This window comes from Daldinia loculata (assembly GCF_022478755.1).
Source record: "Daldinia loculata strain CBS 113971 unplaced genomic scaffold F4817scaffold_68, whole genome shotgun sequence".
Classification (NCBI taxonomy): Eukaryota; Fungi; Ascomycota; class Sordariomycetes; order Xylariales; family Hypoxylaceae; genus Daldinia; species Daldinia loculata.
The window spans coordinates 14,360-36,879 of NW_026054922.1; the positions used below are offsets into that span (position 1 = coordinate 14,360).

Genomic DNA, 22,520 nt, shown 5'->3' on the forward strand with positions numbered 1-22,520 from the left:
TTCAGGTGTAAGTACCAACGCACGTCTCAGATTTATTCCGTCATACGTCTTGTGTACTATGTAAACAAAGTCACGGTCTTTTCTATTAGCTATTGACACTTGACTCACAACGTTAAATCATTTGGTTTGCCAATGGGGGTGTGACGTACCTAGGTAGCGAACGTTAAACTTCTAGGTACTTATTACACAACTCTAAACAGCACAAGTAAAAATAATTATTCTACTCCATCTCAAATCTCAAATTTCAAGTAATTAATTGGAGGCACAACTCAAGATGAACAGAATTATTCCCTCGTTGCTCCCACCAAATCAATTTGGTCGGGTCAGATTCTCCACTTATCGCAGTCTTCATCACGGGTTTACTCATCTTCTCAAGTACCAATTCATCGACGAAGTAGAACCTCTTTGGGTGTACCAACCTGGAGGTTTTCACCCTGTTCATATCGGTGACCAATTCCATAACCGGTATCGAGTAGTTGAAAAACTTGGGTTCGGGGACTCTTCGACTGTTTGGCTTGCACGCGATAATGAGATAAATAAGCTCGTCGCAATCAAGGTTAGCAATTGTGGCCGCAATCTAAAGGAGACAGATATATTATCAGCTCTGAGAAATGCTATCGGAAGCGGCGAGAACCAACGAAACAGCTTCTTTCCTCCGGTCCTTGATCGCTTCGAAGTACGAGGTGTTAATGGCGTCCATTCGTGTTACGTGACGGAGCCAGCTATGATCGATCTAGAAAACTTCAAGAGTTCACCCCTGTACGGATTCGAACTAGACGTTGCTCGCGTCTTAGTTGCACAGATGGCACTATCTATGGCGGCGATGCATAGCCAGGGCTATGTCCATGGGAGTAGGTTTGATTGTTAAGGAACCTTAATTAGGAACATCTGCTAACATTTGGGCACCTTTTGACGTTCAGATTTTCATCTAGGGAATGTTCTTCTAAGATTTCCCTCGTCCGCATTTCGGGATCTATCAGATCAACAATTATATGATAAATACGGAGAACCGTCTTGCGAACCTATTACTCCTATTGAAGGCGTAAAGCGACCACCGAACCTCCCTTCTTATGGTGTGGTACCCGCTTGGTTTGGCGGCAAGGAAGATCAAACAGTTTCCATGCAAGACGCAAGAATCTGGATAGTCGATCTAGGTGACGCTTTTGCTCCCCCCGCAGACCCTGAAGGTGTTTCGAGCGGCTGTTTCGAGTACATGGCACCGGAATTCTTATTCAGTCCAGAGAACAGCAAACTTTCGTTTTCGTCTGATATATTCTCCCTTGGTGTTTGTATGTGGAATCTCCTTAGCGAGAGAAACCTGTTCGTTAGCTTCCTTGGAATCGACGACGAAATTATGGCGGATCATGTTGATCTCTTTGGACCGAGCGGCATGCCGAGCTCTTGGTGGGATAAATGGGAAAGACGCTCGGAATATTATACAGAGACACGCGATTCAGTACCCGACTATGCTAAGGATGTTCAATCGTGGGATTTTATGTTTAAGGAATGCATACAGGACGTACGGGAAGAAAAAAAATATCAACAAGTCTCACCCGAAGAAAAAGAAGCCATCTACGACATGCTCCGACCTATGCTTGCTCTTAACCCGGATGATCGATGCACGGCGGCGCAAGTCCTCGAGTCGAAGTGGATGACACAATGGGTCTTACCTGAATATCAAAAGCTAAAGAAGTAAGACATAGCATATCAAAGTCAGGAATACCTATTCAGATGAATAAAGTCCATCTCTCCTCTAGTTTATTTTCCTTTATCCAACTGCTCGCTTCCTAATACAGCATGTACCCCATAGCCAGCGAGGCTACCAGAGTAAATATACGGCTATGTTGCGTAAGAGGTATATCTCGAAACCCGTATCCTAAAGTAACTGTTTCCCCAAGGACATTGTCTCCCGGTCGTACAATGCCGAAAACGATACACAGGAACCATTTAGATCGGTCCTTAGATATATTTCAGGATTGTTTGAGGTAATTTAGATTGATATCAGCTACTTTAATAAGCCGAGTTCAGTCAAATAACCATAGCACTTGGCCACTTGCGACTCAGTTCAGGTATGCTGCCAAGGTCCCTGCTCTCTCGCTCAACACATATGTTTGATTGCTTCAATCTGTACATATTGGCAAGAATCCCGGTTATTAAGGATTCGTAAGTAGAATTTGATTCGCCTTGCTGAATAAGAATTTGGGAATTAGGCCGTTCTACCGAACCAGGAGCCGAGACCCTATTGACGGGAATCACAACGAAAACTCACCGACTGCGTAGGGGACACTGTTGTAACACATAGCTAGTTTGACCAGGAATCTCTCGGGGGTCACTCAGGTCGGACCAGGCCACTGGACTTAACCATCGTCATGTTACAACAAAAGCTTCCCTTATTCCAAAAAGAGTGCATTCTCAGCCTCATCCTAAGGGGAGCGCACCCTACATGTCGTCAAGTATGTATAGAGTACAGAAGCCCAGATTTAAGCCCTCGGCGAAGTCTTGGGACCATCGCTTCAACCTTGAAAGCCGCGGGCCTTTACAAGAGGGCTTAAAAGTGAATATGCAATGTCTTTAGGAAATGCTCGGCCGCCACCAGAATTTTACTCGTGGCAGTCGATCTTTATATAAGCGACAGTGGCAGATATTGGAAATGTCGACGAGAAGCCTTTTCACGTGATATCAAGTACGTCTTGTGAGAAGGGGGGAAAGGGTACGACTTGTCCGTGGCGTTGAACTTTGTTCTAGATTTCTCATCTAAAATCTTAACATAATGAAAACCTTTGATGATTACTCCATTCCTGTGTAAAATTATAGAGATGCGAAATATCTATGTTTACAGCAGCTTAAGAAACAGCGACGAAGAATAATAGGCCTAAAGTCTCCCATCGAGCCTCCTGGCAAGAAAATTGGGCGCTATGATCCGTGATTGTTGTTGCTATGGTTGTAGGTAAAGGTATTAATTGGTAAATAACCCTCTTGATTTATTCATTTCGTCTCGTAATTTTTTAGCCAACTGGCCCAGTATACCCGCTACTCAGCATTCCGTAAAAGACCTTACTAAGGCTAAGTTTGCTCTTTTAATAACCCATCCCTTGACTAAGGTAGCGCAATGCAAGACTTGATATGAAGTACGGAACTGCTTAATTAACTTTGCTACGTGAGAGACCTTCCCGTCGTTCTCTGGACTCTTTAACTAGGCGTCTCTTACATCAGATTCGAGACCATTAGTCTCATAGCCGTTCACCACCGAAATATGGTCAAAGAAGGTAGCACAACTAAAAAGTCCAAGTCTTAGTTAAAGACTCCGCCGAGGCCTAGAGTAAATTGTTGCCAAACGCATCTTTGAGCTAGATAGATTATAATAATCAGTCAGCACTTTATTAACTCGGATAATTCTGACCTTGGTACTTTAGATAAAACAATATGGGCCTACGCTTTGATTTTCTTTTAAACGGCCTCGGCGTATATGTAGTTGACTATTTTGTCTCTATCACGGTACCGGGACCATAATGTGAATGATCGCAAACAAGCTTGGAAGATTTACATGGTTCACAAGTAGGCCTTCTTAAAAGTACGGTCAGCTAGGAATATATCACGGAGCTAGCCTCAACAACTTAGCTCATCATATTATAATCAGTTGAGTTACTATATAAGGCGAACGCTAAACTATAGGTAGCAGAGCTCATACTTAGTTCCTTAATCAACACCGTTATACACTTAGATTTCGTGCACCTTAAGTGACTGATCGTATTTCTACGTGACTTAACAGTATACGTTTATAGACGGGAGTCGTGTTTAATACAAGTATCATACGAATATTTGCGTTATAAATACCCGTTCAAACTGAATGTCGAATGGCTCGTACGTGGGTAGCAGCGGAATCGGCCAAACTACATAGCTCCCTCGTATAAGTCTACCACTACCACATTTGAGCGCAAATTTATTTGCCTAGCCATTACTTAGACCGTAGTGCGGAGCCGCAAGCACCACATAACTTGTTAGTAATGTATATCTTCCGCAGTACCCTAGACCGAGCCCGATATGATAGAGTTGAGCTTCGGGTATTCACCCCCTGAATATTTTATGCATTTCTCACAAGTGTCACTACTTCGCTACACATTCACTTTTAGAAATATTTCATTAGTCGAGTTGAGTATATTTAACTGCGTAAATCAAGTGCTTATTTAATTTGTTGGAAACGCCGTCTTCGTTTCCTGAGGAATGACCGCAAGCTTGGCAGGCAGACAGCCACCAGACTGGCCACTATTTCCACCAACGCCCATACATCAATGGTGTGAGTGATGTCGGCTTTGGGTGCATTCCGAACCAGCATCAGCGTTATCCATCGCGCCAGTGCCGCTACGATGCTCAACGCTGCCATGCATAGCACGAATACTATCCCGCTTATTTCTGCTTTTCCTATCCGTGTCTTGGTTATCTCTCGGCGCTCCCGGCCCATAGTACACAGTGCAAAGACAGGGATGGTAAGGACGATAAGGTCCGTGAAGATATTCGAGGCCGTGGATATAGACACGGATCTAATATCGTGGACTGCAGAACATAGATGCCCGTCGATGTTCCAATTCCCGCTAACAGGCGAACACCACGCTGATAACAGCACCATGTGCAGCACGAAGGTGCAACTGGCAAATACGCTTGCGCAGATAAGCATGATGCGGGCAGCTCGATTCTCGGTTAGACGCAGCAGATCGGCGAAGAATGCGAGGAGAGAAAACTTGGCGGCCCACAGGGAGATGTAAATGAAGAATAGAGAGATCCAGGAGACGTAGAGGAGGTGGGCGGATAACTCTTTTGGAACCCCGTAATAGAGCTCATCGGGCGGAAGATGGATATACTGCTGCCGGAGATTATTCTTCCAAGTGTTGATGCTAATTAATACCATGCCAGAGAGCCACGAGAGCAGCACGAGGCCGTCAGAGAGGTTGAGCGTTACTGTTCGCGGCTTTGATTCTCTGGGTCGTAACCAAAAACGAAGAATTATCGGAACAAGGGCAATCGTCATGCCAGTCCAGTCGATCGCTATGAATGCAGCTAGACGCAGTCAGCTCACATACTCGCAAGCGGAAAGTAACAGGAGACGCACGTAACGGAATATCTATGTCGTTATAAGTCATGATGCCAGCACCCCGTCCATGCAGATGAGAAGCGAATGAATGAGATGGAGAAGGTTAGTAAAGATCTATGTAGCTATAACGCTACAGCGCTGCAGTCTATCAAGCATCTTCGAAGGCGAGAGTCAGCATCGAGGTGAGAGACCTCTGCGTGATATAAGTATGTAAGCAATAGTCGCACCGCATACAGCAAAACCAGGTCCCGGGAGATAATCGTGTCCAGCGTGCGTTCTTGGTTCTTGCCGAGGAATGAAGCGGCGAAGCATACATATGCACGTATATGAAAGTCACACCTTGCAATCGATTATAATGCCCGTTCGATTGGTTTATTAATAGCTTCTATTCGACTCAACCTTCCTCAGGATCCGCGGATGCCGCTCTATTTGCGATGATGATTGGAGACAGCTCACGCAACCACTCGGTCTACCCCATGCGTTCGGGGTCCACCTCAGAAGCTGGGGAGTTTTATCGACTTGAATGAATGTGCTTCGACACTGTGGTGTTTGTGAGAAGTGGTTGGTTGATTACTTGCGGCGACGCCGTCGATTGGACAGTGTAACGATATCCTTTGGGTCGGATACGTTGTTGCAGCATGCGGCTAACCGCAAATAGGTGCGTATTTGAATGTCTTACCCAGGTCCCGACCTGGGTAGGGATGGTAGATCTTTGGCTGACGGCTTTTGGGCCTCCAATTGGCCATGAGAATCGTACGTAATTGTTTATTAAAGAGCTACTTACCGGGTTGTTGAATCCTCCTTCAGGTAGGGCTGGAAATCTCACATATGTAAGTGGTAGACGACGATGTATGGAACTTTTTATTAACTTGAACCTTTATTTAGAAGAGCTTGTTCGTGTCGGATAATTTCTCGTCTTGCACTAGACTAGGCAGCTTTTAGTTGCGGCCAGGTTAAGACACGATACTTTATGTTTCTAACCCCCTGGTACAAGGCGCGGGTTGGTTGCCTCTATTTGACCGCCACAATTCACGGCTTCCCGATAAAAGCTACCGATAACCAAAAATAAGTCACAGGCATCTTTTTGTTATGCATTAGCTATAAGAGAAAATATATTCCAAAGTCTTAAAATAATCTAGGATTGATTACATCTTCTTGAATACTTGGCGATTACTTGGCGATTATAGCATACGGGATAGCCGTATATCTCTTTTAGTCTTTGCGAGGGATCTAAAATAATTAATCATCTTGACAGTGCTACCTCGTGCGATCTGTACAACTTGAACTTATGTAGTGTGACCACACCGGGTAACGAGCCGATGCCGACAGGTCCGGGATAGGAACGTTCTGTACCATGCAAGAACACGGAGTGTAGGAGGTTGAAGCAAAATATCCTGCATTGTCCTTTATGTTGATTTATAAGACATGTGTAACTCTTTGTGTGCCACATCCCACATGACTCGAATCTTAAGATGGGAAGATAGGCTCAGGTTCGGACCATGTTGACCTAACATCCAAAGACTATATACAAGAGTCTTGAGCGTAAAGTATAACATATTTAGGTACAAGCGGTTGTAACGAAACGTAGCTTCAAGTCCTTGACTGCCCAATTTTTATAGTAGTAGCGTACTGAACGCTCTTTATATATATATTTACAGAGTTATTACTATTTTTGCTAATATTTTGCTAACCCATGATCGTGCTCCGGTGGCTTGTGTGGTAAAGGTATGATATTACAACCCTTTTATATAAGACTTTAGCCAAGATATACAAAGTTCAAAATTACAGCTCGAGTTCGCAATGTCTCATAATGAAGAAGTACGTATCATAATTCGGCATTCTATTTATACCATCGACCTATTTGTTGTAACACGGCGCCAAACCAAGCAACGCCGTGTCTCAAAGCTTCGTGTTCCGACGTGAAATTGTCTATCGCATGCAGTAAACAAGACACGTAATACGCTATTAGAGTCCGACTTGGAAAGCTGGATCTTGTCTGCCTTTTCGAGCGATATCAGAAGATACCTGGCGAGATCCTATCATTGTAAGCAAGGAAGATATTCCGAATTCTTTGATGCTCAGTTAGTATTGGCTTGTGGTGGATTATCAGTAATGCTAATGGTTATGTTCTTACACCTCGATAAATCTATATTAACCAACAAAACTATGACAGAACAACTCGGAGTAATTCGATAACCAAGAGAGGAGTTGACTAAAAAGCCCGGCTTTAATGTAAAAATGTGCAAATACAGCAACGAGGCTACTAGAATCATTTTGGATGGGTTTATGCTTTTGGTTTCACTAAGCTTCTTATGCACCGTTACAACTACATTTACAAACTACCATACAACCAACCTTTATTCATGTGAGAAGTTTATATTGTTTAAGATAGTTCTTTGATTAAAGTAAAACCATTAGCTTTGCTACGCTATGTCACTCCGCTCTCATGAACCTTTTCTCCTTCATGGTCTATCTTTACTTGAATTAATGACTACTAACGCAGCACTTTAAGTGGATTTATACGTTCGATTCGTTTGAAGTCTCTCTTTAGGATAAAACTATTTGCCTTCAAGACTTGGAGCCAATCAATCATCACTATCTTTGCACCAGAATTATGTAATGGATTGATCTCATGAAAATATAACCTAGGCTTTAGATTATGATATTCAAGGGGTCATCAATGAGAGCTTTACTGAGACAGAAATTTGTAACCGTCTTCAGTTTCTCGTACCACGTTCTTAGCTTCGAGAATGCTGCACTACTTTGCTTGACTCTTAAATACTTAGCAATCTCGTGGCGATTAGAAGGGATCATATTGTATAACTCTTTACATGCCAATTCAAAGCAGTGTTGGGTTATCTTTGTCAATTTATTAATATGAACGCCTCAAATATCGTGTTTGGCGTTGATAGCAAGTGATATAGACCCCTTAACCGATTCCAAACAGATCGCAGACCTGGAATTCTCGAGCATAAAGTGCTGGTCTACTTAATGCAATTGTCGATCCCGCCTCATCCGTGGTATGTGTTCCCTTGGGACTCTTGTTGTCCGCAAAAACGCCACCTGATCCCAGGAAATGGGCCTCTAAACTACCTAAGCTAAATGCACCCTTGCCTTGCTTTCATATGGGTATCAACTCGGATCGTGCTCGAATTTGTTGCGCATGCCATGTCCCAGTGTGCTCATTTGTCGCGATCCCCACCGATTCTCTCTAGTGCTTCTAGCATGACCACGGAGTTGCCTCGGATGACCTAAAGTATTGTAGTTAGTTTGTGTCGGTATTCGCGACGTCGGTACCATAGTTACGTACGACCATCCCTAATCTGACCTTCTCGCCTCCGTCCTTCTCTTCTACAGCATCGTCTAGAACGATATTCAGGAAGACCTAGGTAATAGTTAGCCCGTGCGCATATAATAACGCGTAAATGTGTCGCGTAGATGAGGAGGAATGTGCTTGATAGCTTACATCGTAGCCGCGAAGAATGCCGAGGACTTTACGGCTTCCGTTCAGTTGGACGAACAGTCTCTTATCGAGGTACTACATAATGTTTAGTAAGCATGACGCTGCAAATTGAAGCATAATGAAATAGCATACCTTCTTGAGCTCGGGTTGTGCGGGTGCCATCTTGACGGTATTTATTTGAGTCTGTGATGGAAGATGGCTGGAGGAAAGACGTTACTATTGACGAAAAGAACCCGAGCTCATGGTACGCTGATAAGATAATGTCATAGCTCAATTCCTTATCGATAATGATTACTAGCTGCAGAGTACAAAGGTACAATGCGAATAGTACCTAAACCTTCAACATTAAACTTCAATATTTCGGGTTTCGAACCTCGTAACTAACTCATTGGAAGGCAAATCACTATAGCTATACAAAATGAGCGCGTTTGGAGCTAAGCGAAAAGCACGGAAGATCACGGTTCAAGATGACGACGAAGATATAATCTCAGCCGAATCTTTAAATCCACCAGAAGAACCCCAGGGACCACCATTACAACCCTCATTCAAAACAAGTCGCAATAAGCCATTTAAGCACTCGTCTCTACGGAAAAGCATAAATGTTGATAAGTTTGAAGATGATGTAACTTCCGATCAACAGTCCGCATCTACAAATACCAAAGCGGAAGCAGAAGATGACGAAGATGGCGATGCGCCCCTACGAATTCGACCGCCGTTAGGAGGAAGGTCGGGGTCTAGCAAGATGAAGAAAAGGGCATCCAGCTCACGCCTATCGTTTGGCGTTCCTACCGAGGAAACTCCCGGGAACGAGGATTCCATGATACTTGGAGAAGAAGTCTCTACACCCAAACGCTCTACAACACTCGCCCATGCCGCAGCCGAAAACAGCGCTTACAAGAAGGGCATTGCCAAAAATCTGCCTTTAGGCCGGCTTCCCATGCGTTCCAACGATACCGACGATGACCGTCCGCGATATAGCAAAGAGTACCTCTCCGAACTTCAACAATCCACTCCGAATACGCCCCAGGACCTGTCTAAACTACAGCCTACTTCCGATGACGAGATGATACTCGACCCATCCGAGCTCGAAGGCGCCCTAGTAGTAGACACGGCAACAATACATCCAACATCTCCCAAGAAGACTCCGATCTTAACCGAAGTCGAGATCCAAGAGAAAAAAGCTCGACGCGCTCGCCTAGCCAAGGAAGGAAGCAAAGACACCGACGACTTCATCTCGCTCTCCGACGACGACCGCGGGGCCGGGGACTCATATCTTACCATCCTGTCGCGACGACACGAGCCCAAGTCCACAAAGGACACGCGTCTAGTCGCCGAAGACGAGGACCTAGGCGAGGGCTTCGACGAGTTCGTCGAGGATGGCGGGCTCTCCCTCGGCAAGAAAGCCGAGCGGGAAGCCCGGCGGCGCCGCCGCGTAGAAATGGCCTCTCTAATTACGGCTGCCGAAGGGGGCTCAGACGACGAGTCCGACGACTCGGAAGCCGAGCGGCGGGCCGCGTACGAGGCGGCGCAGACACGCGCGGGAATGGACGGGCTAGCCGAGGAGCGCGAGCAGCAGCGACGACGTCTCGGTGCCGCGGCAAATAATCCGCTCGCGGTTATACCGCGGATTACGCCGCTGCCGGATCTCAGCGTGCTGGTTGAGGAGTTTAAGGCGCGCATGCGTCGGAAGCAAGAGGAGATGGCGCGGCTGCGGGGGCGCATTGAGACGTTGCGCGCTGAGAGGGAGGGTATACTTAAGCGTGAGCCGGAGGTGCAGAGATTGCTTAATGAGGCTGGCGAGAGGTACCGCATATTGATGCCTGGGGCCGCCGATACGGGCGCATCGAACGGTGAAGGTAGTGGTAGTAGCAGTGGCAATGAGAATAGGGATGCTGCGGCGCCTGGTGCTACCACAGCTACAAGCAACGTCGTCGCCGCGCAGTCGCTCTTAGATCAAGCGAGGGTCGGTGGTGGTACGCCCGGTCAGAGAGGATTGGATAGCTTAGGGACTACGCCGGTGAGGCAGAGGTCGCAGATGGAGATGTAATATGATGGATACAATATGTTATGATACGCAACACTTAGAATACTACAGCAGTCACTTTGGAAGACGGAAGGAAATGCGAGTCCAATTTAATGAATCTTGATGTTATGAACCTAGCCTTCTACATAAATGAAATAACTTTCTGAGAACCGCCAATAGACGGTGGAGACAGATATGCTAACCAGCGCCCGTTATTCGATTGATTAATCGTTCGTTTGTCCCCGGTATCGATACACGTATGATACATGTGCATTATGGCCGTACGTGATATACACAACGGCTTGAGTCCTTCGCTTTGCTATCCATCCCTTCTGATCACTCCCGCCGCGAATCCTGCTCTCCTGATCCCGTTTCAAAGAAAGACCATCAACCGGCAATAGATATGTATATCGAAATATCAACCTTACTTCGTAGTCCGCGAGACACCAGCTCCGATAACACCAGGTAACTTTTCCTCACCGACGCTAAACAGCAGACCGATAGCGAAGGCAACAGTAGCAACGAGGGCAATCGACACGCCAGCGAAGAGCCAGAATGGGGTGCTAACATCGCGCTTATGACAAGCAGAGCCGCCCCAGTGGTACACGCCAGTGTTGCCGCGAGCGTCAGTCTCGTTGGTAGCCATGCAATGGCAGAAGAAACACGCTTTCTTAGCCCCGTCAACCTTGCCCCATCGATCGACGCATTGCCCGTGGCCTGAACACGAGTCCGTCGCGGTGATGCACGCGTTGTGAGAGGTGAAGCAGGAAGGTAGGATGGGGGCGGGCGCTGGGCGGGATACGGCGACCGGGGAGTCTAGGCTGGAACCGAAGGCGTGGAATGGTTTATCGGCGTTGGCGCCGGGGTGACTGACGGTGGAATCGGCCGTGGGGATGTTGACGAAGTCGCCGTGGTCTTCGGCTAGTACTTTCTCTTCCTTGACTGCTCGGCGGCGAAGCTCGTCGGATTCGCTGCTGGGGGGTGCGAGGAGGAGGATGGTGATTTCAAGCTTGCCGGCGAGGGCTTGGGCGTTGAGAGACTCGATGTTTTGTCCCAGTTGTGCGATTGCGTTCTTGTTCTATTGATAGTTAGTTTGCCGCGAATATACCGGATCGAAAAGAGACGGTGTCTACCTTGGTAACATCGTATTCGAGATACTGCGTCTTGCCTTTCCAGCACTTCTCGTTATCGGAGTCGATGGATTGTTCGAACGCGCAGTTTGATTTCTTGCCCGCAACAGGTAACCGGCTCAGTCCAGGAGCTGTGAAGGCGAGAGGCACGCGCGGTATGGCGCCCTTGAAGTCCTTGTGTTTATCAGCCGTGATGCCGGAGAAAGCAATAACGAGCTGGCGAGGTTCGTTCGCGTCTTTGGCCTCTCCAAACAGTGGTCGGGGTGCCTTTCCGAACCGGTTGATGTAGGATACAGATTCGTCTTGGGAAAGAGACTCGGGCAGCTGCCCCAAAGACGCGGGTTGCTCTGGCGTGCTGAGGCGCTGGAGGAGGATAGCTCGGGCGAGTTCGTTTGGTATCGAGGGAGGATTCGAGGGAGTTGTAGTCTTTGATTGTCTGATGATGTAGGCCTCGGCATTCTGTTGCTGGTCTTCGGCGCGGGTAGTGGCAATGCCAGCTAAGGCCGGTAGTAAGAAGCTGTGTAGCTTCATTTCGTCGAGGTTGGTTGATCCCGAAGCTGTTTTAGATATGATGGAGATGACGAAAATAGGCTTATGTGACGCTGTTGCGTCTCAGGGACATGAGAGTCTAGTTGAACCCCGGATAATGCATATAATAGGATAGTAATGCAAAGTCCGTAGTTCATGCATAATCTGAACAATCGACACGTGATAGTTATACAAATCTGATAAGATATGTCTGTATGACAAAGACAATATCGAATTATTGAATGCGGGTGGCACAGTACGAATATTCATTATAACTGTCTCAGTTCGACGGTGGGGATGGACGTACGTATTGAAAGTTGAAAGTTAAAAAGTCAGGGTCTCGAACTTCTAGTGTAGAAGCACATGTTCCATGGCTTTTCCAAATCACTATTTATAAAAGCTAATATTTCGCCTCGTTCGCTAATTTATAACTTATATCTAAATGTCGACAATCCTCTCAAGTATCTTTTCGATGTAGGGTTGTCATGAAATGATCGATGCGACGCAGAAGACGGGCAACCTCTAAGGAATAATTCAACCATTTGGTCCATCCCTCGATATCCCGAACGAGAAGACAGTCACGTTTCTCCCCTTCCTCGGCCGCCTATTCCGGGCGCGCCTCTATTACGATGCCTTCCATGTTGCGACTCCTGCGATTACGGCCGAATATCCTTTCCCTTACCTCAAGGGCCAACCGGTCAAATCTGCCCAGTTCTCAAATTATCCATGTGCATAGAGTCAATATCCGGCGAAAATGGTTCAAGCCAATGTATGCGACGTCCACCATCCGTCTTTCCAGTCGTCGCCACGAATGCTAAGCTGTATCGCGCAGGAATTTTATAGTCGCTGGGTGCATCTATTATATGTGCTACCAAGTATATACGTCGTCTGTTCTTAGTACCCTTGGTAGGTGGCTCGACGATCAAGAAAAGCACCTAACCGAGGCGGAACGGCAAGAGATAGAAGAAGCAGAGTACGACCCTATATTTATTCCGCTCCCCTTCACCATGAGGATAGTCCCGTCCGAACCCTACAAAAGCACCGATCCGGAGTGGCAAGCCTTTGTCAGGGTTAGCAAGGATAGAGAGAAAGTGAGGGGCATTCAGAGTAAGCTAATTTACATGCTCGAGGGGGAGAAAAGGAACGCTGGCTGACAAACCCGTAGGTGGACTCGCCGATCTTGTTCGCAAAACCGCATCAACACATCCTATACTTCTCCGGAGGTGCGGCGGGAACATGGAACTAGGACGGTATTGGCTCGACATACAGTACCCATCCCGGCCACCACCGACGTTCGTTCGGAAAGGGTACGTCCCATTCCCACTCCGAAGATGCGCAGTTAACTTTGAAGTCTAAACCTTCTTTACAGAATATCAATAGGCGACGACGGTACTTATATCGCAGAGGAAACTGTCGATACCGTGACTGCTATCCAAGTGCGACGTGCTCTTTGGCCAAGTACACTCACCATGTCGTTATGGAGTTTCTCGGGGGCGTTATTGAAGCAGAATGCTTCAAATTTTGCTAAGCTATTTGGATACGCGCCCACTCATCCGGATACCTCATTTCAACAGGCCGTCGAAAAGCTGAAGAAGTCCACCGGAGAGCCCAACTCTAAAACCCCAAAGTCTCTTTCATCCGCAAACACGCGCGCAGCTGGTAATTCGTCAACAGACCCGACTTCTCCTGTCGAGAAAAGATCTGCTGAAACAACACCAGATCCCAGGCCCTCGACAACCTCTTCCGGTTCGGGGGTGAGCAGTCCGGTCCCAATCATCCCCAACGCCGAGCCAGGCAAACCCAAGAGCGCCAAAGACATGTACGGTATCAAGACTACGCAAGAACATACCAGTGGGCCATGGATTGCATTCAAGCAAACCTTTGTACAGACATGGCGACCCATCGGCGGGTTTCCTCCGCGGGGAGCGATATACGTGGCCGGGCTCGTAGAAATTACAACCCCGCGTGCTTTTATCACAGTCGATGTCGCCGCGTGGTGGGACCCGAAGACGGAGACGTTTGACATGAAGAGCACTAATATTCGTCTCAAAATGATACGTGACAGGACGCAAAGCCCCCTAAGGTGAAATAGGCAGCGGGTCAAACTAGGGCCGTAGGAATCATCACAAATGACATTAACAGGTTAGGCTGGCGTTTAGGAGGTAAAGGGAGGGGGGCAGGATCGAAAACGGTTTGGCAGAAGCTAGGCAAGATGCATCGCTGCATGCATATCAGGGGCGTTTTTCGGCTACAGGGATATTACTTTCTTCTTCGAAATGTTTCATAATGGAACTAGAGCGAGCGAGTTTTGAGAAAGCTTTCTAAGACTAGTAGATACCATAGAGACGGGTTCGGAGGACGTTCCGCCTGCCGGATACCCAAGGGTCCAGCGGATTTATACATATGCGTTGCTATTCTAGCGCTATGAATTATAGAAAGCCTTGCTTAGACGTTTGGTGGGTGCTCGTCGTTATATCACAATACCAAGGAGATACTTCAGATGATTTAAGTACAATACGATGACATTTACCTTGGACCTTGGTCTTCAGTATGAAGTGTCTAAATAAAGCGCCGTGTACTCTACCACCATGAAGCTACCTTGGGTTGAGGAAATACGACGTCAACTTAAGCCCATGCCTCTATAGGTACATTACCAGATATATTACTATTTGTTATTAACAAAGCGACGAGACTCAAGTGTGTGACGCAGATCGCGGCAGACTAAAATCAGCCTTATCTTACCTGTCACTTCCTGTCCTTTCCCGCGTACTCTATAAAAACAGCTAAGAGTGTATATCCCGCTTGAGTTTTATCCGACAAGTATCCTTAAGTGTACGATGAATGTAGTTACATTATCCATCTGATATATGACAGGACTTAAAGGCTTGGGTAGCTAACTAAGATGGGAAAGTATTTAATACCTAATATATGAAGCTGGAGGAGATTTTTGAATATTTGTTTCATTTTGAGCTAGGCTCTGTAATTTTGAATCGTCCTTTTCTTTGATTAGTGATAGGTAGATAGCTGCGCTGCCATACATGATAGAATGTCAATTGAGTAGCCGCCATGCTGTGGCACATCGACAGTGTAAGCACCTACGCATCTCTTGAAATACAGAATGTACACGTCGCCTCGTAATGATACATCAGGATACTAGGCAATAGAGGGTGACCGGCGTGGGGTGGTAAGCACATAAGTGATAAAAGACGCAGCAACAATCACTACGAGTTTGCCGGGTGGTCAGAGGCCAACGGGCAGCTTGAATGGACTACCATATATGCATGTACTCAGAGGCGGTAGGATGACCAAACCCCCTTTTCCTTTTTTTTTGTCTTTTTCCTTTTTTTGTCTTTTTCGTTTTACCTCGATATAAATTCAATTTTCTATTTCACAAAACGTGAAAATGCATACATGAATACTGAATTAGGTACCTTAACTAGGTAGGTAAGTTATTCTACTTCATGTTTATTGATGCTTCACTTGTTGTAAAATGACGAAATGCCGTTGGTTGAACCCCGTTTGCAATTCTATCAATGGAGAATGAAAATGGGAAATCTGCGCCGAGCCATTCCCAGTGGCCAATTGGTTGGTATCATCTCGCCGATTCGAGATGAGTGTAGCACAAGCTGCCGGGACGCTGCTGGCAGATTCCAGGGGTGGCCGTTTGTTTTGTTCAACACCAACATGGGACACGGTGCGTGCCCAAGACTGGATGTGGGAGCTGAGGTAGGTAACAAGTCAAATATACCTTGATAGGTAGTGCAGAGAATATAAAGCAATTTTCTGACGACAATTATTTTCTACAATCTTTCAAGTGAATCAACCTTGCAACAATGAATTTAACTTATTGGATTATCGCTGCTATCAAGATCGGGTTTGGCACCTGGTTTCTCGCACTGATATTTAGAACATCCTACTATCTTTTTACTAAGCAGCAAAGATCCTCGTCAAGTAACAACGTACAATCTATTCTAGACCATAGAGCAGTTGCAAGCTTCGGGGTTCTCCAAGATAGGTGTTTGCAGAACCGGCTCATAGCCCGAGCCATACCTAATGGAAGACTGATAGATGTGTTCGGGATCGACAACCCGTTCACAACTACAAGTGTAATCATCTATAGGAGATTCATACAAAAGGTCGGACCAGGATTACACGGGACAAAACCCGAGAAGTGGCTTAAATTTTTCAAAGCCGCCTCCACAACACTAGATCTTATTTTACTCCAATTTCGGGGCGTAAGATACTCGTTACCCTTAGCTGATCTTGCTAGACAGCTCGTCTTCATTTCGATCTTACATTCGTTCTTCGACGTGGATCCCAAGAATGTCAATCTCGACGACGTAGGCATCGCGACTGCATCTATTAACTTTCTTTGGGTGCACTCGAAAACAGCACCGCAATGGTACCCATTGGGAAGACGGGTGGTGCTCGAAGTGGCACTACAGCAAATACTCCCAGACAAGTTCCCTTGTAGCGCCGAGGATCACCCTCTGAATATCATCATCCCGGCCTACGAGACAATGTGGCGCGTCGTTTTATTGACATTCGTCTCCGCTGGGTTCCGGAACGTAGACCAAGAGACAGCAGACCAGTTCCGAAAGGTTATCGAACGAGTACCGAAATGTTTTAAGGGCAAAAAATCAAAAGATGTAAGAGCGATGGCAGTAAATTTCGCCAGGGTAAGCTAACATCTATATCTACTTACCGCAGACATTGACGTCTCTGTTTGTACTCTACAAATAGACATCTGCTGACTTTCACAGGAGGGTCTTCGTCTATATCCCCCAACAAAAAGGATCTATCGCGCCGTACCTACGGAATCTCAGAGTCCCCCGTTTTTCACCTACGATGAAAAGATCGCCGACATCGAAAATTGCCACAGGGATCCCAATATCTGGATCAACCCGGAGCAATTCCGGCCATCACGGTTCCTCCCAGAAGAATTCACGGATGCCATGAAAGAGGCGTACTTACCGTTCAGCATCGCGCCGCACCGCTGCCCGGCCGCTGACACATTTGCTCCTCATGCTATTATCATCCTAGTGGTCGTACTAGCAAAGGGCTTGGGCACTCTAGAGTCAGGCTCGAACGTGCGGTTTGGGAATGCTAGGCTAGACGGGGATAGGAGTGCACTGTTGCCGTCTGGGAGGTTGGATATGGAGGATTGGAGGCTAGAGATGAAGGATGCCGTCTGAACTATCGAGTGGCTACGTGATATGGCTGTGTGATATGTGACAGATAGGACAATCCAGGCAACATAGCTAAGAAGGGGGGATTTCACCGGCGCCAAGCCTATTGCCAAACTTTGGAGGACGTCTTTCTGGTAGCACAACGTTTAAGGGTGAGGGACTACATATTGAAACGTTCTAGAATGTATTAGTACTACCAGTTTTAGATGTCTACCTCCTTAGGAACTTTCCCGGGATTCTTCAACGCTTGCTCCCCTTCTCTTAGCACACTACCTCTGTCGCCATAAATACCTATTCAAGGCCACATCCTTCTAATTTGGATCCCGTCCGCTGATCGGTCGGGCCGCGTCGATCTGCTGCAGCTGCTGGTGCTGGACCAGCATTGGCATTTCCCCCAAACAGCCTAGCAGCACCTATGGAGGCGCAAAGACTCGTCAAAAAAGTCCTAAGATTGGTTGTATTAGGTACGTAATGCTTCATGAGCCTATCTCCACTTATTAATCTCCAAAGTCGATGAGAGGTTCCTCATCACCTATCGGCTTTTAGTGAATCGTCTTAATCACGAGAGTTCTCTATTTGGGATTGGTTTACCTTTGGGGGGTATAGGGTGCGGCGACCCCTGTTTGTCTGCTTGAGGTTCAGCCCCATGATCTTCTGGTATCTCCTCGACTGTCATGGACGCTTCATTAGTAGTTGCATTCAGACCATGAGTCTGAAAGGGTTTGGCTTTTTTAGCAGTTCCTCCTCGGGGTACCTCCCGCTGTGCTGGCTCAGTCTTTAGGGTTTGAACTGTCTCGTTTCCTGTTTGCACCACGTCAAAAGTACGTGCCGAAGATGACCGCTTGGAAATCTTTTCGTTCTGCCTATCGATCTCGCGTTGCCTATCATCGCCATATCGAGATCTGATGTGCACTCGCAGCCCATCGCCACCTTTATCGCTTGCCAGAGTCTGTACTCTGGGCTTTACCAAGGCTTCAGACTCCGGGACCAAGCGGGTACTACGTTCGATCTCCTTATTAGCTATGTTGCCAATAGGCCACTGTCTCAATTTTGTGCCCCTGGTTGGAAAAGAATTGGTTGGCTCGGACTGGGTATGAAATGTTTCCCGAGTGCTGATAAAGTGCCGGATATAAGTCGGCAGGTGGGCGTAGAACGATCCTGACTTGTCTATCGTAACAGTTCCGCCTATAGTGCCGGGCAAGGTTGGCAGTATAACACTCCGCGCCCACTGGAGAGACACATTGTGGTGTTCGATAGGTAGAGCCTGGTTAATAATGGTTTTATCTTGTCCAAATCTAAACAGATCCTCTGCGAGGCCTCGTTGAGAGGCAGCATCTGAAAGTATGAGAAATTTCGATAAACATGTTCGTAGATAGCTGTCTTGATCATCTTGGATTGAGTTCTGCAAGTCAGAAAGTTCGCCAAGAAGCATATGTGGCTCTTGGGACCGAATGATCAAATGCTTTAGGCAAAGACTCTGAGTCTCATAGTCTCCTAAGTTCTTGGCGATGCCCAAAGCCATATGAACTGCCTCCTTCCACTCTGGTGGCGCTTCTGGGGCTTTCCAGGTAGGTCTCTCGGAGCGGAGCGGGACATATATTGGGATGTGAACCCCGTCGCCCTGTCGAATTTGCATTCCAGGATATGAATCGAGGAATCGAAAGGACGAAAATGGGTTACCGTGGACGTCGCAGCTAAGAACCGCTGCCTTTGCCACAAGCCACCTCGCAAACGGGCCGCTCTTTGCGGTCTCAGGATCCTCGTCCATTAAAGACTCGGCAAGCTTTTCTCCATGTTCAAGACAAGTCTTGTAATATTTCAGCGGAGTAGTCTCGAAGTCGCTCTCCAGGATTAAGAAGCCCAAAATATCTAAAAGAGCGAGATTTGTCGATTTGTCATAGTTCACCGTTTCCCAGTCAGAATCAAGTGTGTCCATAACCTCATCAAGAGACCAAGTGTTGAAGAAAGCATCGAAAGCGCCGTCCCGTCCGAATGCCAGTTTAAATGTAGTGAATAAATCCCTAAAGTCCCAAACTCGCCCTTCTGAAGCAAGATGATGATACACGCTGGCCCAGTCAGTCCATTGCCGAGCCGCATTTCCAACATCCCTTAGTTGCGAAGATTGGAATCCCAACGAGTGAGTTATGTATCCAAGCAAACGAAGTATCGAGGCGAGTATTTGTATCTTAATCTGGATGAGCAAGGCGATATTGAATATAAAACGAGCTTCAAGTCTTGTTTAAATCTTACCTCGATGGAACCCAAGTCCACTCGGGCTTCAAGAAGAGCCAGGGCTTTGTCAATTTCATTCACCGCTTGCTGCGTGCAATCTCTTCCTGGAAGCATAGCCAGAAGTATAAGCAGATTCCAGCTCTCTCGTAGCAAATCCTGATTCTTTTGCACCCCTTCATTTTCCATATCTCCAAACACCTGGGTGGGCCTTAGTGTATCAAAGGATCGGAAGTCTCCCATTTCGAGTAGCATCTGTGCATTTAACACAAAGAAGTAAGGGTCATCTACCCGGTCCGGGAAGTTTTCCTTGAAAAACTTCCGTGCAGTAGCGAAATCTCCAATTCTCCTTAGTCGGCTAAGTTCCTCAAGTTCCAGGTCGATGTCCTTGGTTATGCCAAGCCCCATATCAACGGTGATATTTTTAGACATATTAGGTATCCAGACAGCGTCTATTTGAGGCATCGGAAGTAACCCCGTAGTTTTTCTGGTATCATCACCTCTTATTCGTGTACCCGGCGAGTATCTCGGAGGGATACGAGGCACAGATGCAACCTGCTTTCTTTGCCGGCTGGCCGAGTAATCACCGTAGAGTACATCATCTAGGCGACTGCTCCGGTGAGAGTCCCGCCGGTGTACATCAGCGGCGGTGCGCGAATTACGTGGATAGTAGTTCATGTTAGAACGCTATGATAGAAACCGAAATAATAAATGATACTCGGATTGTTTGTTAGATTCGAGAGACCAGAAATGGGAATAAAATTGATCCACACGAATAAGGCTGTGAAGATGAAGCTTTCGTAAGCAATGCTAATGGCCTTGAAATTCGCTCGTTAATAAATTAAAATTAGTAATAAGTTTATATATGGTATATGATTATAATATCAACGATCTAACCGCTTGTCGTACTTATAGGGTGATCCGCTGTGGAAGCGAAGTGGTATTGATATTAAAGAGGAAGGAGGGAGGGGTCATTTCAGCTGGCTCACCGACCGCCACTCATGATGATATAAGCCTGGCATTTAATGCCGGTGCACGGCGTAGAGAGGAAAATTACGCGTGGATGTTATTGTCAATGGTGTTTCCTCAGCCTTTTCTTCTTTTCTTACACCTCTTCTTCCCGGTCTAGTCTATTTTCATTGTGAAGACAGATCCGCGAGTCGTCTCGCCGTCAGCTATCCAGACGTGAGGAAATAATATGATGGAGCCAAGATTTGACAGGTTGGTCCGACGCAAGAAGCCAAATGGGCGAGGCTACGGACCGAGTGACTTCGAAAAGTTCGATCGTTATAGCGCCTGCTGCGGCTACGGACAACTTGGCGAGGTCAAGGTTACGACTCAGATCAACTTTAAAGAGTCGGAATGGGGCCTTATTGGCGCAGACACTCCGGGCGCTATCATACATATGAATATTGGTTTCACCCAACCCGAGAAGTGCAAATTAGAAACGGCAACAATCTTAGTAACCTTAGGGTCGCTTGACGAGATTGACGATAAAGCAGAGCTCGATGCGCTCGAGCGGCGACCTGGGCTTTCCTCACGAGTTCCTTCTCGTGTTCAGTTTACACACTTGGGACCAGTATATGTTCCAGGTAGAGAGACGGAGATGGATTTCTCGCGCAACATAAGTGGGACTCCATCGCTCTCCTTTAAGGATGCTTCTTTGAGCGGTCTAGGAGTTGATCAACAAAAGACCTACAAGTATTATAATCGGTGGGTCTTTTCTGGTCAGTTACTAGGAGATGATGAACACTCTGGCTTTAGAAAGCTGCAGTGGTTTTTACAGGAGAACAAGCTCGACTCGCCGTCGAATCATAGACCGGACTTCGAAGCTGCTTTTGCGCTGATTCATGATCATAACCCCTTTTTCATCAGGGTAGAAATTCAGGGGAAACTTGAAAAGAGACTGGATCGCGTCAAACAAAAACTCCAAAAGCTTAAATACGGATTCTATGGGGACAGGCCTCTTCGGTCCACACTAACAGTTGTCAACCACGCCGGAATCGAGTTACCAAGGAGGCAGCTAATAGCCAAGGCTAAAAATCTACCCGAAAAGATGGCCAAGAGAAATGGTATCATCGAGATCATTCCTGGAAGAGAGACGGAAGATGAAGATAGCGAAGGCGATGATGACGGCGATAGAGATGACGCCGATTCTCTCAAAGTAAAGAATATCACGAAGAGAAAGTCGCTTCGCAGAACTCCTCAGAAGTCGCCAAAAGATCCATTTATCAGTGAAGTAAAGAGAGTACATGCATCTCTATCTACAGGCGCAATGAATCGAACATCATGGTTATCGTCTACCACGCTTGTAGATGACGACGGAGATGAGAATACGGCCAGTTCCGAACAAGAGCCGGCAAAGAAGAAGGAAGCCGACGACGCCGAAACTCTAAACTTCCTTCTCCTTATCAGATTTATTTTCCAATATTTATTCCTACAAGCAGGATATGTGACCTCCAAACTCTCCAAACCTAGTAAAGAACAATCTATATGAGATGGCTGAAAAGCCAAGGGAGCCATCATAGGAACCCAACACCTAGGATCTTGAGGAAAGGATGCTTTCGAAAAGCTTCTTCGGCAACTAGTCCAACGAATCGTTGAATCGTTAAATCATTATTTGGCGTCTTACTCGAGCTCGGGCTGTGAGCTGTGCAGGGTCCTTAGTTAACTCCGGACAGAGAAAAACAAACAAGAACGATACTATGTCAACATCTCATAACTAAACTATTAATTTTACTACGATTTTAACATTCTACTTCAGAAATACTTGATCGCCGCGAGCTTAAAATGGGTTAAATGAATGATATCTTTAGTATTAAATTAAATTTGTTCGTTGATAGCCTTGACAATAATTAAGCCCTGTAAACAA

General features: G+C 46.5%; 9 protein-coding genes across 9 annotated transcripts; 5 read left to right on the top strand and 4 right to left on the bottom strand.

The window, feature by feature from the left end:
* Positions 1-157: 157 nt before the first annotated feature.
* Positions 158-1,744, top strand: F4817DRAFT_255639 (kinase-like protein). The gene is made up of 2 exons (XM_049299212.1): positions 158-851; positions 921-1,744. Exons 1-2 carry the CDS (start codon positions 275-277, stop codon positions 1,694-1,696), a joined length of 1,353 nt encoding a protein of 450 aa, XP_049155067.1. The 5' UTR covers positions 158-274; the 3' UTR covers positions 1,697-1,744.
* Positions 1,745-4,180: 2,436 nt separating this feature from the next.
* On the bottom strand, positions 4,181-5,135 carry F4817DRAFT_361547 (uncharacterized protein; the record flags this gene model as incomplete). Its single annotated transcript, XM_049306428.1, has 2 exons — positions 4,181-5,052; positions 5,105-5,135. The coding sequence occupies 2 exons, from the start codon at positions 5,133-5,135 to the stop codon at positions 4,181-4,183; spliced, it is 903 nt and encodes a 300-aa protein (XP_049155068.1).
* Positions 5,136-7,893: 2,758 nt separating this feature from the next.
* Positions 7,894-8,837, bottom strand: F4817DRAFT_350015 (LSM domain-containing protein). Its single transcript, XM_049304890.1, has 4 exons — positions 8,682-8,837; positions 8,553-8,624; positions 8,397-8,471; positions 7,894-8,337 (listed from the first exon to the last, which is right to left on the bottom strand). Exons 1-4 carry the CDS (start codon positions 8,709-8,711, stop codon positions 8,269-8,271), a joined length of 246 nt encoding a protein of 81 aa, XP_049155069.1. The 5' UTR covers positions 8,712-8,837; the 3' UTR covers positions 7,894-8,268.
* A 56-nt stretch (positions 8,838-8,893) lies between these two features.
* On the top strand, positions 8,894-10,679 carry F4817DRAFT_350018 (nineteen complex-related protein 2-domain-containing protein). The gene has a single exon (XM_049304891.1). It carries the CDS (start codon positions 8,968-8,970, stop codon positions 10,594-10,596), a length of 1,629 nt encoding a protein of 542 aa, XP_049155070.1. The 5' UTR covers positions 8,894-8,967; the 3' UTR covers positions 10,597-10,679.
* On the bottom strand, positions 10,680-12,402 carry F4817DRAFT_350020 (uncharacterized protein). Its single transcript, XM_049304892.1, has 2 exons — positions 11,706-12,402; positions 10,680-11,650 (listed from the first exon to the last, which is right to left on the bottom strand). Exons 1-2 carry the CDS (start codon positions 12,231-12,233, stop codon positions 10,997-10,999), a joined length of 1,182 nt encoding a protein of 393 aa, XP_049155071.1. The 5' UTR covers positions 12,234-12,402; the 3' UTR covers positions 10,680-10,996.
* A 169-nt stretch (positions 12,403-12,571) lies between these two features.
* On the top strand, positions 12,572-14,849 carry F4817DRAFT_350023 (uncharacterized protein). The gene is made up of 4 exons (XM_049304893.1): positions 12,572-12,999; positions 13,063-13,337; positions 13,396-13,537; positions 13,600-14,849. Exons 1-4 carry the CDS (start codon positions 12,860-12,862, stop codon positions 14,315-14,317), a joined length of 1,275 nt encoding a protein of 424 aa, XP_049155072.1. The 5' UTR covers positions 12,572-12,859; the 3' UTR covers positions 14,318-14,849.
* A 1,156-nt stretch (positions 14,850-16,005) lies between these two features.
* Positions 16,006-17,702, top strand: F4817DRAFT_368415 (uncharacterized protein). The gene is made up of 2 exons (XM_049307234.1): positions 16,006-16,909; positions 16,994-17,702. Exons 1-2 carry the CDS (start codon positions 16,064-16,066, stop codon positions 17,423-17,425), a joined length of 1,278 nt encoding a protein of 425 aa, XP_049155073.1. The 5' UTR covers positions 16,006-16,063; the 3' UTR covers positions 17,426-17,702.
* On the bottom strand, positions 17,671-20,592 carry F4817DRAFT_255737 (uncharacterized protein). Its single transcript, XM_049299213.1, has 3 exons — positions 19,670-20,592; positions 18,011-19,610; positions 17,671-17,951 (listed from the first exon to the last, which is right to left on the bottom strand). The coding sequence occupies exons 1-3, from the start codon at positions 20,324-20,326 to the stop codon at positions 17,917-17,919; spliced, it is 2,292 nt and encodes a 763-aa protein (XP_049155074.1). The 5' UTR covers positions 20,327-20,592; the 3' UTR covers positions 17,671-17,916.
* On the top strand, positions 20,576-22,498 carry F4817DRAFT_350028 (uncharacterized protein). The gene has a single exon (XM_049304894.1). The coding sequence runs from the start codon at positions 20,847-20,849 to the stop codon at positions 22,143-22,145; it is 1,299 nt and encodes a 432-aa protein (XP_049155075.1). The 5' UTR covers positions 20,576-20,846; the 3' UTR covers positions 22,146-22,498.
* The last annotated feature ends 22 nt before the right edge of the window (positions 22,499-22,520 follow it).

Bases quoted from the DNA above. Each gene is read 5' to 3' on its own strand.
- F4817DRAFT_255639 (XM_049299212.1), top strand. From the start codon at position 275: ATGAACAGAATTATTCCCTCGTTGCTCCCACCAAATCAATTTGGTCGG. The intron at 852-920 runs GTAGGTTTGATT...TTTGACGTTCAG, and splicing joins CCAGGGCTATGTCCATGGGA to ATTTTCATCTAGGGAATGTT.
- F4817DRAFT_350015 (XM_049304890.1), bottom strand. From the start codon at position 8,711: ATGGCACCCGCACAACCCGAGCTCAAGAAG. The intron at 8,472-8,552 runs GTAAGCTATCAA...ACTATTACCTAG, and splicing joins GCATTCTTCGCGGCTACGAT to GTCTTCCTGAATATCGTTCT. The intron at 8,338-8,396 runs GTACGTAACTAT...ACAATACTTTAG, and splicing joins AGGTCAGATTAGGGATGGTC to GTCATCCGAGGCAACTCCGT.
- F4817DRAFT_350018 (XM_049304891.1), top strand. From the start codon at position 8,968: ATGAGCGCGTTTGGAGCTAAGCGAAAAGCACGGAAGATCACGGTTCAA.
- F4817DRAFT_350020 (XM_049304892.1), bottom strand. From the start codon at position 12,233: ATGAAGCTACACAGCTTCTTACTACCGGCCTTAGCTGGCATTGCCACT. The intron at 11,651-11,705 runs GTAGACACCGTC...AACTATCAATAG, and splicing joins TCGAATACGATGTTACCAAG to AACAAGAACGCAATCGCACA.
- F4817DRAFT_350023 (XM_049304893.1), top strand. From the start codon at position 12,860: ATGCCTTCCATGTTGCGACTCCTGCGATTACGGCCGAATATCCTTTCC. The intron at 13,000-13,062 runs GTATGCGACGTC...TGTATCGCGCAG, and splicing joins CGAAAATGGTTCAAGCCAAT to GAATTTTATAGTCGCTGGGT. The intron at 13,338-13,395 runs GTAAGCTAATTT...ACAAACCCGTAG, and splicing joins GAAAGTGAGGGGCATTCAGA to GTGGACTCGCCGATCTTGTT.
- F4817DRAFT_368415 (XM_049307234.1), top strand. From the start codon at position 16,064: ATGAATTTAACTTATTGGATTATCGCTGCTATCAAGATCGGGTTTGGC. The intron at 16,910-16,993 runs GTAAGCTAACAT...TGACTTTCACAG, and splicing joins TGGCAGTAAATTTCGCCAGG to GAGGGTCTTCGTCTATATCC.
- F4817DRAFT_255737 (XM_049299213.1), bottom strand. From the start codon at position 20,326: ATGAACTACTATCCACGTAATTCGCGCACCGCCGCTGATGTACACCGG. The intron at 19,611-19,669 runs GTAAGATTTAAA...TTGCTCATCCAG, and splicing joins TGGACTTGGGTTCCATCGAG to ATTAAGATACAAATACTCGC. The intron at 17,952-18,010 runs GTAAACCAATCC...AAAAGCCGATAG, and splicing joins GCACCCTATACCCCCCAAAG to GTGATGAGGAACCTCTCATC.
- F4817DRAFT_350028 (XM_049304894.1), top strand. From the start codon at position 20,847: ATGATGGAGCCAAGATTTGACAGGTTGGTCCGACGCAAGAAGCCAAAT.